The sequence below is a fragment of the Myotis nattereri genome (genome assembly GCF_964212035.1).
Source record: "Myotis nattereri genome assembly, chromosome: 3".
Classification (NCBI taxonomy): domain Eukaryota; kingdom Metazoa; phylum Chordata; class Mammalia; order Chiroptera; family Vespertilionidae; genus Myotis; species Myotis nattereri.
This window is the reverse complement of record NC_138077.1, coordinates 54,844,068-54,858,944: the sequence shown is the minus strand read 5'-3', so window position 1 is coordinate 54,858,944 and position 14,877 is coordinate 54,844,068. Positions and strand designations below refer to the sequence as shown.

At 39.2% G+C, this 14,877-nt stretch overlaps 1 protein-coding gene across 1 annotated transcript in view; it reads right to left on the bottom strand.

Annotated features, from left to right (window-relative positions):
• Positions 1 to 4,324: 4,324 nt before the first annotated feature.
• Positions 4,325 to 14,877, bottom strand: part of LMLN (leishmanolysin like peptidase) — a gene marked incomplete at its 5' end in the record, with an annotated part of 67,897 nt that continues 57,344 nt past the window's right edge. Inside the window, 2 exons of the mRNA XM_081085387.1 lie at positions 4,325 to 5,289; positions 11,488 to 11,698. Coding sequence (XP_080941513.1) covers positions 5,189 to 5,289; positions 11,488 to 11,698 — 312 coding nt within the window. The 3' untranslated portion in view covers positions 4,325 to 5,188. The remainder of the gene's footprint in view (positions 5,290 to 11,487; positions 11,699 to 14,877) is intronic.

Below are 14,877 nucleotides of genomic sequence, written 5' to 3'. Positions count from 1 at the left end.
AAGAATGAGTATCTGGTTGAACACTAACAAAATTGATTTAAATAAACCCCTCCATTTCAGCAAATCTGAAGTTGTGGACAAAAGACTAGTTAATGTACTGGAAATAACGTCTACTAAATAAGCTATACTCTCTGAACATACCAAAAGGTAGTGTAAACAGGTAATAATATATGAGATTTACCTTCAGTATGAAAGGACAGAATGGAACTGATAGCTGTGTCCCTAACGAGAGGACACAACGGAACTGATAGTAAAAGAACAGAACGGAACTGATAGCTGTGTCTCTAACTCCTCTCCCAGGAAAGCCACAGAATGTATCAGTTACTCAGCCTGCCCTTATCTCAGCCAATGGGAAAGCAAGGAAAACTAGCCCCTGGCCCTCACTCAACCAACTGGAATCGACCAAGTGCCTCCACCCCCCAACCCCAAGCCCTATAAATTCTTTGTTCTCTTGGGACTCTGGGCTCTCTTGCACCCAGTAATGGAGGCAGAGAGACCAAGCTAGCTTGAATAAAAGACTATGCTTTTGCATCGGACTCGGTGCTCCCTGGTGGTTTTGTGGGGGGTCTTGAAATCTGGGCATATAACAAGTACACTGGCAAATATTAAAATTTCCCCCAAAGATTTCAGCTCAGCAATCCGGTCACACAGGCTACGTTCACTCATTTTCACAAAGTGCTTGGCTCCATGCCACAGGGCAGAATGGCTCCGTGCACATGGAGAAGGCATGTCCCAGGGACATGCTCTCAAACTACTTTCAGGTCATGAGGAAGAACCACACTCTGAGACTAGACACAAGTAACTTGCCACCACCACAGTGTGGCACTTGAATGCACAAGGGTGGCCACGCAGCTCCTGGCCCACAGCACAGAGCAGAAGGGATGGGAACATGTCCAGCCAGTGGTAGATGCCCTAGATTGTCTGTTCTCTTTTCTGTTTAACTATGTGAGGAGGGCTATTCCCTATAGCTTTTCATAACATCTGTCCTCATTCTTTTTTTTAAAAAATATATTTTATTGATTTTTTTACAGAGAGGAAGGGAGAGGGATAGAGAGTTAGAAACATCGATCAGCTGCCTCCTGCGCACCCCCTACTGGGGATGTGCCCGCATCCAAGGTACATGCCCTTGACCGGAATCGAACCTGGGACCATTCAGTCTGCAGGCGGATGCTCTATCCACTGAGCCAAACCGGTTAGGGTGTCCTCATTCTTTAAGTAGGACAATTTTACTCCAGTTAAAATAAAAACTGAATTATGCTTCATAATAAACACCTCATCTTCTCCATGCAGAGTACTGGCTGTGTTTATGTTCCCCATCCAGGTTTTTAAAAACTGAGTGTTGGCTTGGCTGGTGTTCCCAGTGGTTAGAGAGTCAGCCCTGGACCAGAGGGTCGCAGGTTTGATTTCTGGTCAGGGGCACGTACCTGGGTTGCAGGTTTGAACCCCTCCCCGACTCAGGGCGTGTGTGTGAGGCAACCAGTCAATGTGTCTCTCTCACATTGATGTTTCTCTCTCCCTCCTCCCTCCTCCCTCCTTTCTACTCTCTCTAAAAATCAATGGAAAAAATATCTTCACTCCTCAGCTGAGGATTTAAAAACAAAACGAAACAACCACCTGGCAGTGTTAAAGACAAGATGCAGTTTAGTTTCCATTTTTATTAAAGTTGTTTTTTTAAGGAATACATTACACTTAAAGTTCAATACCATAAATAAAGATTAGTTTTTAAATCTTCTATTTTACTTATTTAAAATATAAACATAACAGAAAAAAATTCACCACTCCTTCCCCAACTCTGCCTAAATGTATAAAAAAAACCCCACAAAGTCACCCCTCAGGTAAGGTCTTTCTTCAGAATGAGTAGCACAGTCTTTACCGACGTTAGTCCTCCCGGGCTGCGAGGATGCAGCACGATGACTGGAGTCCATGATACATGGGCCTGAGGGGCTGCGACTGAGCCCACCTCCTCCTGCCAGGACTGCGCAAACGCCCTCAGGGACAGGCTCTTCTCTGTCCATTCAGTGTCCAAGGCCATGGACTGTGCGAAGGCTTCAAGCACAAGACACTGTGGCGAACATGACGTGGAAGCTGGCATGCTCTGAGGCGGCTCAGACCCAGCAGGAAACTAGCAATTCTGGATCAGTATTCGTCATGGACTATCAGCGCTGGCAAGATCCTGAGAAAGCACCTAGTCATTTTACAGTGAGTCTTCTAACACTGAAGAGAATACTGATATTAAATTTTAAAGAATACTCTGATATACTTATTTACACTTCTTCCTAAAGTTATTTAAACTTCATTAATTCGTGTTTCATCTTCACATAATCATAAACTCTAAGCCAACATATTAGGCTGAAACTAACTTTAAGCACAATTTATAATATTTTTAGAATGTCTATTTGATCTTAACAAAAATAGGTATCTTTAAGAAATCGGTAAGGGAAAAGGATGTTTTTCAGGAGACTATTAGAGGGGTTTACATGAAGACTTCCTAACTGCTTGCCAGTTTCTTTAAAGCTGTCAGCTCAAATCTACTGACATGGCTTTTGCTTCCTTCCTGTAAATTCTGTTCTTGAAAACCTGAGAAACAAATTCACTTGATACAATTGGGACCTTAATCCTATCAAAATGAACCTAAGTCTGAACGGAAACTGAGGTAGTCGGAGTTTATAAGCACTTGACACTTTCTAAGTCAGAAAGGACTCCTGTCTGCCACCCCCAAATCAGCTCTTCCCACTCTCCTTCCCTACCCCACTCTCTTTCACCACGGCTGCAGTCTGCTCCACCTTTCTCAGGGAACTGGTTTTGCTAATATGAAGGGTATAACCTGCCACAGAATATTGACACTTACGCCATTTCAAATTCTTCAGTTCAAGGCTGAAGTCTAGCCCACTAATTCTGCATTGAAAGCTCAGATTTTAAAAGTCTTCGTTTTTTAGAATATTGTCATAATCTGAGTGACTAAAATGTGCCTCTTAAAATTTTTTGCAGGCTCAATGGCCTTCTAAGTCTTCACTGAGTAAACTATGCAGAATCAGTGATAAGCAACCACTTTCAAGTCTCGAAGAGGAAGGAAGACAACAGCACATTTAGTTACCCTCAGAAACTCAAGATTTGTTGACATAATACTTTATCAAGTTTCACATTTGTGCAGGGAAAACACTGGGCTACCAGATTCCAATCTTAATAAATATATGTAGAAAAAAATGTCATCTATAATATTTTCTCCAGAAAGTCATTAGTGCAAATATAATTATATCAATAAAAATAAAGCAAAAATATCTGTCAAGTATAAAAAGCACCATGCTCGGAAACAATACTATCTAAATGGCATCACTGCACAACAGTCAAAATATAATCAAACCTATCATGGTAAATCTCAAATATATTCTTAGTCCATAGTATTTTTGGTGAAATTCTTTATACAACTTTGCAGGATGATCCATAATCACAATCAGAATGTAAGTTTAGATTTTTATAGTTGTCTTTAAAAATATACTCTATACTTTTCTCGGATGTTGCACAATTTAAGATATACATGACACAGGCAGAAAACAGGGCACTGACCTGACACCTTTACTATTAGCTTCTCTTTAGCTGAAGGTGGATATGCTAGAGACCCAGCTTTCACAATGACAAATACCTTCAATTCAAAACTGCACATTTAAATACATACTTAAAATTTATGCATTAAAAAAGGCAACTTTCCTTTGCTGGGGTTGCTGTTTGGCCCAGGTCCAACTAATCAGCTGGAATTACTCCTTAGTAATTATGCTGCTTGCTCATTTAGCACAATTTCTTACACGGAGTGCTCAATAGTTATATGCTGAATTAAAGGGCTAACCAATGATTGAATGTTATGTATGTATGAATGTATGAATGAATGAATGCTTGTCCAAGGGCTGTGTTTATAATGTCACAGGACTTTGTTAGCTTTAGAGAGAAAAATTGGGAATCACTTATTAAAGAATTTAATTAGTAAGTGGGGTTGATAAGCTCCAGAGTGGACTTGCTTCTGTGGACCGGAATCTACGTGGTAACAGAAGTGCCAAAAGCAGGAGGTAAAGGATATCACCTCCTTTCAAAGTAAAGGCTATCTTATAACTTCTGAGGATTGAGCCATATGTTGTGCAGTAAAGTGGACCCTATTGGCTGGGCCGTACACCAACCCTACACTTTGCTATTAGTAAACAATTCAGATTATCTTGCTTTGACTTATATTTTCTTCTTCTATATAAAATAATTTTCAGAAGTTCTTCTGAAACAATTCGTAAGCCCACGTGAAGACAATTGCATACCTGTCTATCCCAGAATTTCTTTTTATCTTCATTGTTAAAAAAGGAATAGTTCTATTTTTCGGTTGGATTATAGTTGTCATATCTATTATCTGAAACACATACATTTATATTTTCTTCTGTTTGCTTGTCTTCAATGTTTTTACAGAGCACATTACTTTTCTCTCTCTGCTTCTATCGTTTTTCAGGTCATTATTAAATGAATGGAGGATATAACAGGACACTGAGCTACGGAGATCTGGGAGTAACAGATGCAGCTGGAAGAGGGCTACCAACACACCATGATTCCATAGTAAACTATCACACAGCTAGTTTGAAAAGGCAAGCATGGTTAAATCATAACATTTAGCAAAACATAATTTTATAAAAGACTTTTTAGAACAACAAGAACAATGATTTAATTGTACCATGTACACTCATTAAATTCAAAATAGGTGTAACAATGATGTACAAACCTCAACTCAATTATTTTCTGTAAGTCAAAGGATAATTTATACTTGTGGGTACAGGATCCACAACTTATAATCTGCAGTAATTAGCAGTTCTTTATTATTGCAGTATTGATGAACTTCCCCATCATTTTAGGTTAATGAGAATGCTGAGGTATGTAATCTGAAAATTTCACCAATATCCCATTTTCAAAGGAAAACTTGAGGACGGTTATGCATCCTGAAAAATAGAGTCTTGATGACTTGGAATTCCTTCCCCTTCTCCAAGCCGAGGCTGTTGGGTTGCTGTGAAGCTCTGCTTCAAGGTCTGACTGTGGTCAACACTTTCAAGCCAAAGTCAGGAATGCCACTTCTGCCATCTGCACAGGCTGATACTCACTCAGATTTTGTGCTTTGTTCAGAGGAACATGACACAAAAGAATGCCTTGAGAATTCACATTTCCATTCCTAGTGCCATACACACAGAAGAAATCCAGCCAGCAGAGGAAACAGATTGCCTAGCAGAAGCCAGAGGGTGACCACAAGGCTAGAGGAACGGGAACAGAGATCTAGGATTGAAAACAAAAATTGACTTTCTATAGACATTATTGGAATATATTATATCATATATTATATCAACTAAATACTGACAGATGAATATAGGTGATTATTAAAGGTGAACAAGGACCACCTTGGAGAGCAGAATCAAGAATGACTTCCTGCCCTGCCGGTGTGGCTCAGTGCTTGAGCACTGACCTATGAACCAAGAGGTCACGGTTCAATATCCGGTCAGGGCACATGCCCGGGTTGTGGGCTCGGTTCCCAGTAGGGGGTGTGCGGGAGGCAGCTGATCAATGATTCTTTCTCATCATTGATGTTTCTGTCTCTCTCTCCCTCTCCCTTCCTCTCTGAAGTCAATCAATATATATATAGTAAAGAATGACTCCCTAAAACCTAGATATGTAAGGTCAATTTTTTTTTGCATTTTTTGAAAAAGAACAAAATATTTATGCAGGAAGAAAAGAAGGTGTACCTACCATATCATGGTTAAAAAACGGCACCCAAGAAGAGGAAGAAGTATCTTTGGCTAGTATCCCAGCATAAATATGTTACACAGGAAAGTAGATTAATATCTTGGCTATTCTCATATGGGAAGTAGAACTCCCTTTCTTTCTTGTCCCCTTTTTTATGGTAATTTGATATAATTTATCATCCCAAATAAGGACATTTTAAGACAAGTTTTGAAATAAATTGCTAATCTCAAGATGGTGCCATGTCAGCAAACTGAAACTTAAATAACTTCCATGTGCTTGACCAGAAAGAGAGTATATCTAGTCAGCCAAATGCCAACCAACAAGCCAACTCTGGGCTCTATACTTATTTCCTTGTTCCTTGATCTTTCAAAATAAGGTCAGATATGCAACTCTGGCCAATCAACTTAAGCCGAGTGTTTCTTCCTTGTTTCCTGCTTGTATCCCTTTTCCTTATTTTGCAGTTCTCTGGACTCTTGAGAGTGGAGACTGCTTGTTTCATGAATTGTGAAATAAAATTTGCTTAGATCAAATAAATGTTCTCTTTGATTTTTTTTTTAAACACAAGGGACACTATTAACAATTATACCAGGACAAAGGGCATATGGACTGTCCCAGGCAAGCCAGGGTATATGGTCCCCAATCTCTAAACAACTACCTATCTATCCACATCCAGCCTTCATCTGGAAACAGAAGAAAAATCTATGGGCTTTGGGCACTAGAAGTCCATTTTAATTTAGGCACGAGCTGTTCTCATGGCTAAAACTATTTCCCAAAATAATTTTCAGAAAGGAAAACTTTTTAATTTTGTTGACTGGTTTTTAGAAAGTGTGAGTGAGTGTGTGTGAGTGTGTGTGTGTGTGTGTGTGTGTGTAAGGGGGGGAGAGGGAGGGAGAGAAAGGGGGGAGAGAGAAGAGAGAGAGAGAGAGAGAGAGAGAGAGAGAGAGAGAGAGAGAGAGAGAGAGAGAGATTTGTTGTTCCACTTATTTATGCATTATTCATGGTTGTTTCTTATATGTGCCCTGACCAGAGATTGAACCTGCAACCTTAGTGTAACAGGACACCATTCTTAACCAACTGAGCTACCTGGCCAGGGTTGGTAAACATTTTTACAGCAGCCAAGAGACCAGGCCAACTTGACCAGGCTTTATCTTGAGATAAATTGTCCTTTCTAATATATGCTGTCCCCCCAAAATATATACACACACTTTGAATAATTATAAAGTCAATGTTTATTAAAATAAATTTTTTTCAAAATTGAGTTTTCAGTGATTAAATTATGTATATTTTTGGGACAGACACCCTGTATTCTGACCAATAAAGAACCAATCATGCTTCAAGTCTGACTGCTTAAAAGTGGAAAATAGGGCTAGTCTTCAGCTCTAGAATGAACAGAATCATAACGTCACGGCACTGCAGCCTGTTCTTCTGAGCACCATATATAGTGTGGTATAAATATTTTAAAAAATTATTTCACTGCATGTAATGCAGGTAAAACAGGAGGAAACTCCTATTCTTCCCAATGGAATCAGCTGGTAATTGTTAAATCTTACAAAAATCCCACTTTGCCAAGAACAGTCCTTCTTATCAGCATCATCTGCAAACTTGTTAAAAATGCAAATTCTCAGCCTCTGACCTAGATCTTCTGAATCAGAAATTCTGGGGTTGAGGCTTAGCAACCTGTGTTTTAACATGGTTCTGATGCATGCAGAAGTTTGAGAGACTCTGATCTAGCGCTGCACTGTTCAATATGGCAGCCACCAGCTCTATGTGCTACTTAAATTTAAATGAACGCAAATGAAATAAAATATTTATTTAGTTCCTTAATCAATCCAGTCATGTTTCACACATTCAATAGTCGCATGTGGCTAATGACTACTCTGTTGGGCAATGAAGATTACAGAACATTTCCGTCACCCCAGTCTACTGGCTAAGTTCTGGCCTAGAGCATGAGGGAGATGGTCTTGGCTGGAATAAGGAATGGAACCTGGAGTCCTGGAGTCTAATAACACAGGCATATCTCTTTATCTCATGATTCTCAATTTGGCCCAAGGAAATGGAGAACTCCCTAAATGATAGGTGGCCTGTTTCCTTTTCTACTGACACTAAAATTTAACAAACTATTAAAACATTAATGACAGCTCTGGAACATTTGTTGTCCTTCAAAAATACTGAACTTTAGCAGAGCCAGTGTGACTCAGTGGTTGAGCACTGACCCATGAACCGAGAGGGCACCAGTTCGATTCCTGGTCAGGGCACATGCCCTGGTTGCAGGCTTTATCTCCAGTAGGGGGCATGTGAGAGGCAGCTGATCAATATTTTTCTCTCATCAATGTTTCTCTCTCTCTCCCCTTCCTCTCTAAAATCAAGAAAAACGTATTTTAAAAAAATACTGAACTTTATGTGGCAGTAATCTTTAAAAAGAAAATATTCAAAGAGGGTATTTCAAAATGAGTTAGAGATGATCAGATTTGGGTTTTGACCTGAACCTCATTATTTATTAGTCGTGGCAGTAGACACATTACACTTAACCTCTTACACCGTAGTTTTCTCATGTGTAAAATGATTATTCCTACCTCAGTAGGTTTTGTGATGATTAAATGCAAGGATATAGACATAAAGCACTCAGTTAGCATTCAATAAATGGAAACAAAAATAACACCTACAATCTGAAGAGACCAGAAAGAATTTAGAAATAAATATTTTATATTCACTATCTTAGGCAGTATGGAACAACTACCTAATTACACTCTAGCATTTAGAAGTAACAATCAGAAAAAAAGAAGAGTTTTACATTCCAAAAGAAATTACAAATACAAGAAAAAGCTATGTGAAGCTGAGATCAACAATAAAAAAAAAAATCAGAAGAATTTGGGGAGAGGAATATATTTTTACACTTCCTCTAGAATATTAGCAGTTAATGTTTTAAAGGCATACTAAAAAAAAACCCGAAATTATTTTAATTCATAAGACATATTAGGATGATTATTTGTCTAATAAGCTTCATCATAGGTTAATTCTAATTTTTAGTATTTCTCATATAAGTACATTTAAAGCATCAAATCTTATTTTTATAAGTTTGGTGGGTCATAAAGACTATATTTTTAAAAGAAATAAACTATTTATCTAAAAGAAATAGCATATGTAAAGTCTGCCATAGTCCCTGGTACAGAGTTCACTAAGGGCCTAGTGTGTGCTCTATTCACACATTAACAAACATGAGAAATCAGGATATTTTAGAATTTCAACAGTGATACTTACAATGTTTTAAAAGCAGTGCCTAAAGACATATATTCTTATAATATTTTATACAGTTTTCAAAATTGTGTAATGACTTATAGATTACAATGCTTTTTTGAGTATGCTTCCTCATAGAACTGGTTAACAGGGAAAAAGAAATCACATTATAGCACCACAATTTCAGAAGGGTAACTGATAAAGAGGGAACCAGGAAAAGTAGAAGTAGAGTCTAAGGTGCAGGTTGGTGGACGTGGAGGGGTTGGGTGGTTTGCAATCTCTACTCCCCACCTCCTTTCCACAGATCCATTTGTCATTGTCATGCTCCAAGGACAGGAACTAATCATTTCATAGCCCTTTGCCCTGGCCTGGCTTTCTCCACATTCCTATACATTCTTTTACTATACTCCTAAGATCTTTACCCCTGAACCAGCTGGAGTAACTCTCTCTTTATGAACTAGCAGCCAACGTAATTTAATAATAACAATAAAAGTAAGTTATCCTACTAACTTACATGAAAGTAAAAGAGTATTTAACACTACATATACTACATACCACATCAAAGGGACCAAAGATCTTATATCATTTCAAACAACTCATTGTATCCTCCTATATAATAAAAGGGTAATATACAAATTGACCCCAACCAGCAGAACGACTGGGAATGACTGGTCACTATGACACACACTGACCACCAGGGGGCAGATGCTCAATGCAGGAGCTGCCCCCAGGTGGTCAGTGTGCTCCCACAGGGGGAGCTCTGCTCAGCCACAAGCCAGGCTGATGGCTGCCAGTACAGCGGTGGAGGCGGGAGCCTCTCCCACCTCCTCAGCAGCGCTAAGGATGTCCGACTGCAGCTTAGGCCTGCTCCCCGCTGGCAAGTGGACATCCCCCGAGGGCTCCCGGGCTGCCAGAGGGATGTCTGACTGCCAGCTTAGGCCCGATCCCCCCCCGGGGGAGCGGGCCTAAGCCAGCAGGTGGACATCCCCCAAGGAGTCCCAGACTGCGAGCGGACAAAGGCCGGGCTGAGGGACCCCCCTCCCCCACCCTGAGTGAACAAATTTTTGTGCACCAGGCCTCTAGTTACTATTATAACTGCAGAAAACTCAGATGACTCACTGGAGTACTGTGCAGAAAAGAGTTAACTTAGCAGCCCTGAGATCGCCATCCAGGGTCACATGTAGTACATCAAAGCTGTCAGTGCTGCTCCATGAACAGTGATGTGGGCTGGACTGACTGGAAACATTGCAAAGAAACTAGCTGGGTTAGGGTTAAATCATAATAGTGATGTCAGGAAGGAGTGAAAGGTGGCCTGACAACCAGTAGGAGTAAGGAATCAAGATGCTGAGATAAAGGAACATAGGGGATTGTCATGGCAATGTGGTTTTGGCTAGTGAATGTTGGAACAGTAGTCTGATTTAAGGAATTCTGTAGTATTCATAAAAAAAAAAAAAAAAAAGAGTGGTTCAACATATAGAGAGTGTAAACTGAGGACTCAATATTTTGACTCTGGAAATTGTTTTTGATTCCATTGACCTTGTCTGGCACAAAGGGTTCTCTCTGGCACTGAACTGACAGAAGAACTAAAAATTATCGGTTTTACATCATTACAACCTGAAAACATTTCCAAAATACAGGGACAGGCTGGATCCACACTACCACAGAAAGCTCTCACTAACGTGGCAGCGGCACTTAATACGTGTTAGGGTAGCTCCTGTGTCCTTGTGCAGGAGTATAGGTCCTCAACAAAGAATTTAGGGCAACGTATGCTGAAGACCATTAAGCTAGATCTGGGAGGCTGCAGTGCTCTCTGAATATGAAGTGCTGGGGGGACAGGCCCCTGTGCTGAAACCAGGTCAGTGGCTGACTGGGATGTAATCTGTGCACTCAAAACTGAGGTGCTGTGAGTGCGAGGGAAATCTATTGCCAGTAACTGAGTTTGGTAAAGGTAGCTGACTAAACTGGTTAACATAGGTGGGAGGCAAATTACTAAATTTGGTTTTCTGAGTTGGTTATTAAGCTATTTCTAAAGGCAATTTAAAAAAGACGAGTTCCAAAAATGTATTTCAACAATGGAATTGCCTGGCTGGTGTGGCTCTGTGTACTGAACGTTGTCCCATGGACCAGTTAGATTCCCAGTCAGGGCACATGCCTGGGTTGCAGACTCAATCCCCAGTAGGGGGCATGCAAGAGGCAGCCTATCAATATTTCTCTCTCATTGATGTTTCTATCTCTCTCTCCCTCTTCCTTCCTCTCTCCCTAAAATCCATAAAAACATATTAAAACAAAACAAAATAATGGAGTCACTTTTGAAATAACTCTATTGATAGATATTGCTCCTGCCAGGAAAACGAAAATTTAGTGGTGGGAAGGAGATTTTCCAGTAAAACTGAAATTAGAAGAGAAGATGCTCAACCTGTTTTAGAGCTTCCTTGAAGGGAATTTTCAAATTCTGATAAGAAAAGTCTCTGTCTTTACTCCAACCATAGAGATACTCACCCAGGGGTAGAGCTCGGGTCAGGTTAGCAGCTGGAGGATCTGTTTCTGGAGGACAGAGTTCACAGAAGTCCCAACATGATGGGCAGAGCAGGTTTCCATCGTGAATCCAGCCGTTCATATGAATACTAACGAAGAGGACCTGCCCGGCTCGACTACACAAATATGAAGTATTCTGGACCCAAACCTTTAGACCTTGTGGAGAACAAGAAACCTTCCAACAGAGAGGAAAAAAATCAGATCCATAAGTATACTGGCTTCCTTCATCTGCAGGAAAAGGTTAGAATTTAATAAAAATACTGGCTATAAAATATAATTTGGGATATAAAAATTTCAAATGATTATTTCTTCTTCAAAGTTGTTTTCTAAAAAGACTTCAAGTTAATTTCAATTATGCTACTTCACTTTAAATATTTCTAAAACTTCTTTCCTAGAACTATTTTCAAAGTAAATGCATGTTTCTGAAAATGTTTGTTAGTAGCTAATTTTTACTCTACAGGTAGATGAAATTTTTGGAAAAACCCAAAAGCTGCTCAGAACTGAGTCTGGTAAAGGTAGTTGACTAAACTGGTTAACACTAGGCTAACATAGGTGTTATGCAAAGTACTAAAATTGATTTTCTTAAATGGCTATTAAACTAAAGGCAATTTCAAAAAAGGAGTTCAAAAAATGTATTTCAACAATGGAGTAGTCGTTTTTAAAATAACTATCATCAATTAAGTGTAAATACTCATTTGGAAATTTAAGTTATAAAACGCTTTTGAGAAAACAAACAACATAACCTGTAATTCAATGAGCCACATCTAATAAGTACCACCATAGGTATAGTGTAATGTAGTCATCTTTTAAGTGAAATTGATTTTCATGTTTAGTACTGAAAAGGATACCAAAGAACTTCACAACACAGTGCCTGCCCTCTACCAGCTTTGATGGAGGAGAGAAGGGAGGGGTATCATTTTTTTATCCTAAAGATGTGCATAGGATTTGGGTCAGTGAGGGAGAGACATTGTGACCTGGTGGGTTGTGTCAGAGTCCGAATGGGTGAGGAGGGCAATCACATAGTGGGGTGGGAGAAGGTGAAAGAGGCGTGGACAGATGAAATAGGACAACATATTGAGGATAATGAAAGCCATATTTCTCACTGTCAGAGAAAGGAGTTACAAATATAAAATATAGAAAGGGAGAAAACCAAAATGAACCCTTTGGTGTTAGACTGGAATCAAAGATACTGATGCAAACTCATGGTTATATATTTACACATGTATAAGCAGTATATATAAAAATTAGATAACACATATTTCCCAGCTCTGTTTACCAAGAGGGCCTGCAGAGCAGCTATATTTCAATAGCAATGAACAGTTCACCTAGCAACTAGATCTTCATTTCTAAATACCATACTCTACTGAAGAAACTGGAGCCCCTTAGAGAAATGGTTGATTCTAGGTGGGGGCAAAAAAAGTAAATATGGCTCCAGAATATCTTGGGCCAGAAAGCCAGGAAATATTAAAAGAAAGATGGGACAGGCTAAAGAACATAGGGACCAAGTTAAAGGGGCTCCCTCTGGCCAAAGCTGGAGCAACTTGAATATCAAAATAAATTAAGATAGTAATGGTAATACTCAATATTAAATGGAATCCATGAGTCAAAACGAATATAAATACATAAATAAAATGAGAATCTGATAAGAAATAAGTTATTGACATAGTACATTCCCCCAGTACTTATTAATTACAAAGGTAATTAATTAAAACAGAAAAAGAATAACTTGTCAGTAGAACATGAGCATCACTTCTGTTATATTGCAGCCCCAAACCCATTACCTAAATTTAATGAAACACCAGACATCTTGTCTAGAACTGGCTTGTAATCTTTAAAAATGCAAGGTTATGAAAATCAAGAAAAGATGAGGAATTCTTCCAGATTGAAGAATAGAGACATGACACCTATGAAACATGTGAGATTAGTACAGATCCTACTGCTACAAGGACATTGTTGGGCCAATTGACAAAACTTGAATGGGGTTGAAGAATTAGATGTATCAATATTAATTTCTGGATTTTTTGGTAGTATTGTAGTTATGTAGAAGATATCCTTGTTCACAAGAAGTACACATTAAAATATTTGGGACTGAATGGGCAATATGTCAGCAATTTATACTTAAAAATATTTTTGTGCCCTAACCGGTTTGGCTCAGTGGATAGAGCATTGGCCTGCGGACTGAAAGGTCCCAGGTTCGATTCCGGCTAAGGGCATGTACTGTACCTTGGTTTCAGGCACAGATCGATGTTTCTGTCTCATCGATGTTTCTAACTCTCTATCCCTCTCTCTTCCTCTCTGTGAAAAATCAATAAAATATGTTTAAAAAAATTTTTTTTTGTACCATTCTTACAACTTTTGTCAAAATAAGGAAAACAACAAGTCAATCCATATGTAAAATACTTGGAAATCATACACACTTTCCCACATAAATGGTGTTAGTATTAAATTAGCAAAATTAATTGACAATATTAGGTACAGGGAAGCCAAGCTACATTCAGTCTTTATGGCTGGTATTTCAAATCTGCATAAACCCTTTGTGGTGGTGGTAGTGTTGATAAATCATTAAAATAGCCTGAAAGGGTCTTCTTCCCATTATAGTTGTCATTGTTCTAGCTTTATTCCTTTAACCTAATATTCTCACTTATAGGAATTTATTTCAACAAATAAATTTTTAAAAGGTAAAATATGCAAGTATACTTACAAAAACATTTTTAGATACAAAATATAACAAGGAAGTGACTTCTCAAATTATGATGATGCAATGTTCTACAGCTATAAATAATAATAAGTATTATTACTGGAAAAACTGCCGAAACCGGTTTGGCTCAGTGGATAGAGCGTCGGCCTGCGGACTGAAAGGTCCCAGGTTCGATTCCGGTCAAGGGCATGTACCTGGGTTGCGGGCACATCCCCAGTAGGAGATGTGCAGGAGGCAGCTGATCGATGTTTCTCTCTCATCGATGTTTCTAACTCTCTATCCCTCTCCCTTCCTCTCTGTAAAAAATCAATAAAATATATTTAAAAAAAAAAGAAAAGAAAAACTTAGAAAGGGTGTTTTGCTCTGCATAAAAAGTAAATGAAAGAAGTAAAACAAATTATGCACTATGGTCAAAACTATGTATGTAATCTATATATATAAAAGCCTAAGCGACCGACACTGGTAGCTATTATGTGCACTGACCACCAGGGGGCAGACGTTCAATACAGGAGCTGCTTCCTGGTGGTCAGTGTGCTCCCATAGCCAACTTCCCACGGCTGGCCAACCTCCCATGGTCCTTCCCCCCGCCAGCCAGCTTCCATCGGCCCCAGTCACTGGCCAGGCCAAAACACCCCACCCGTGCATGAATTTGTGCA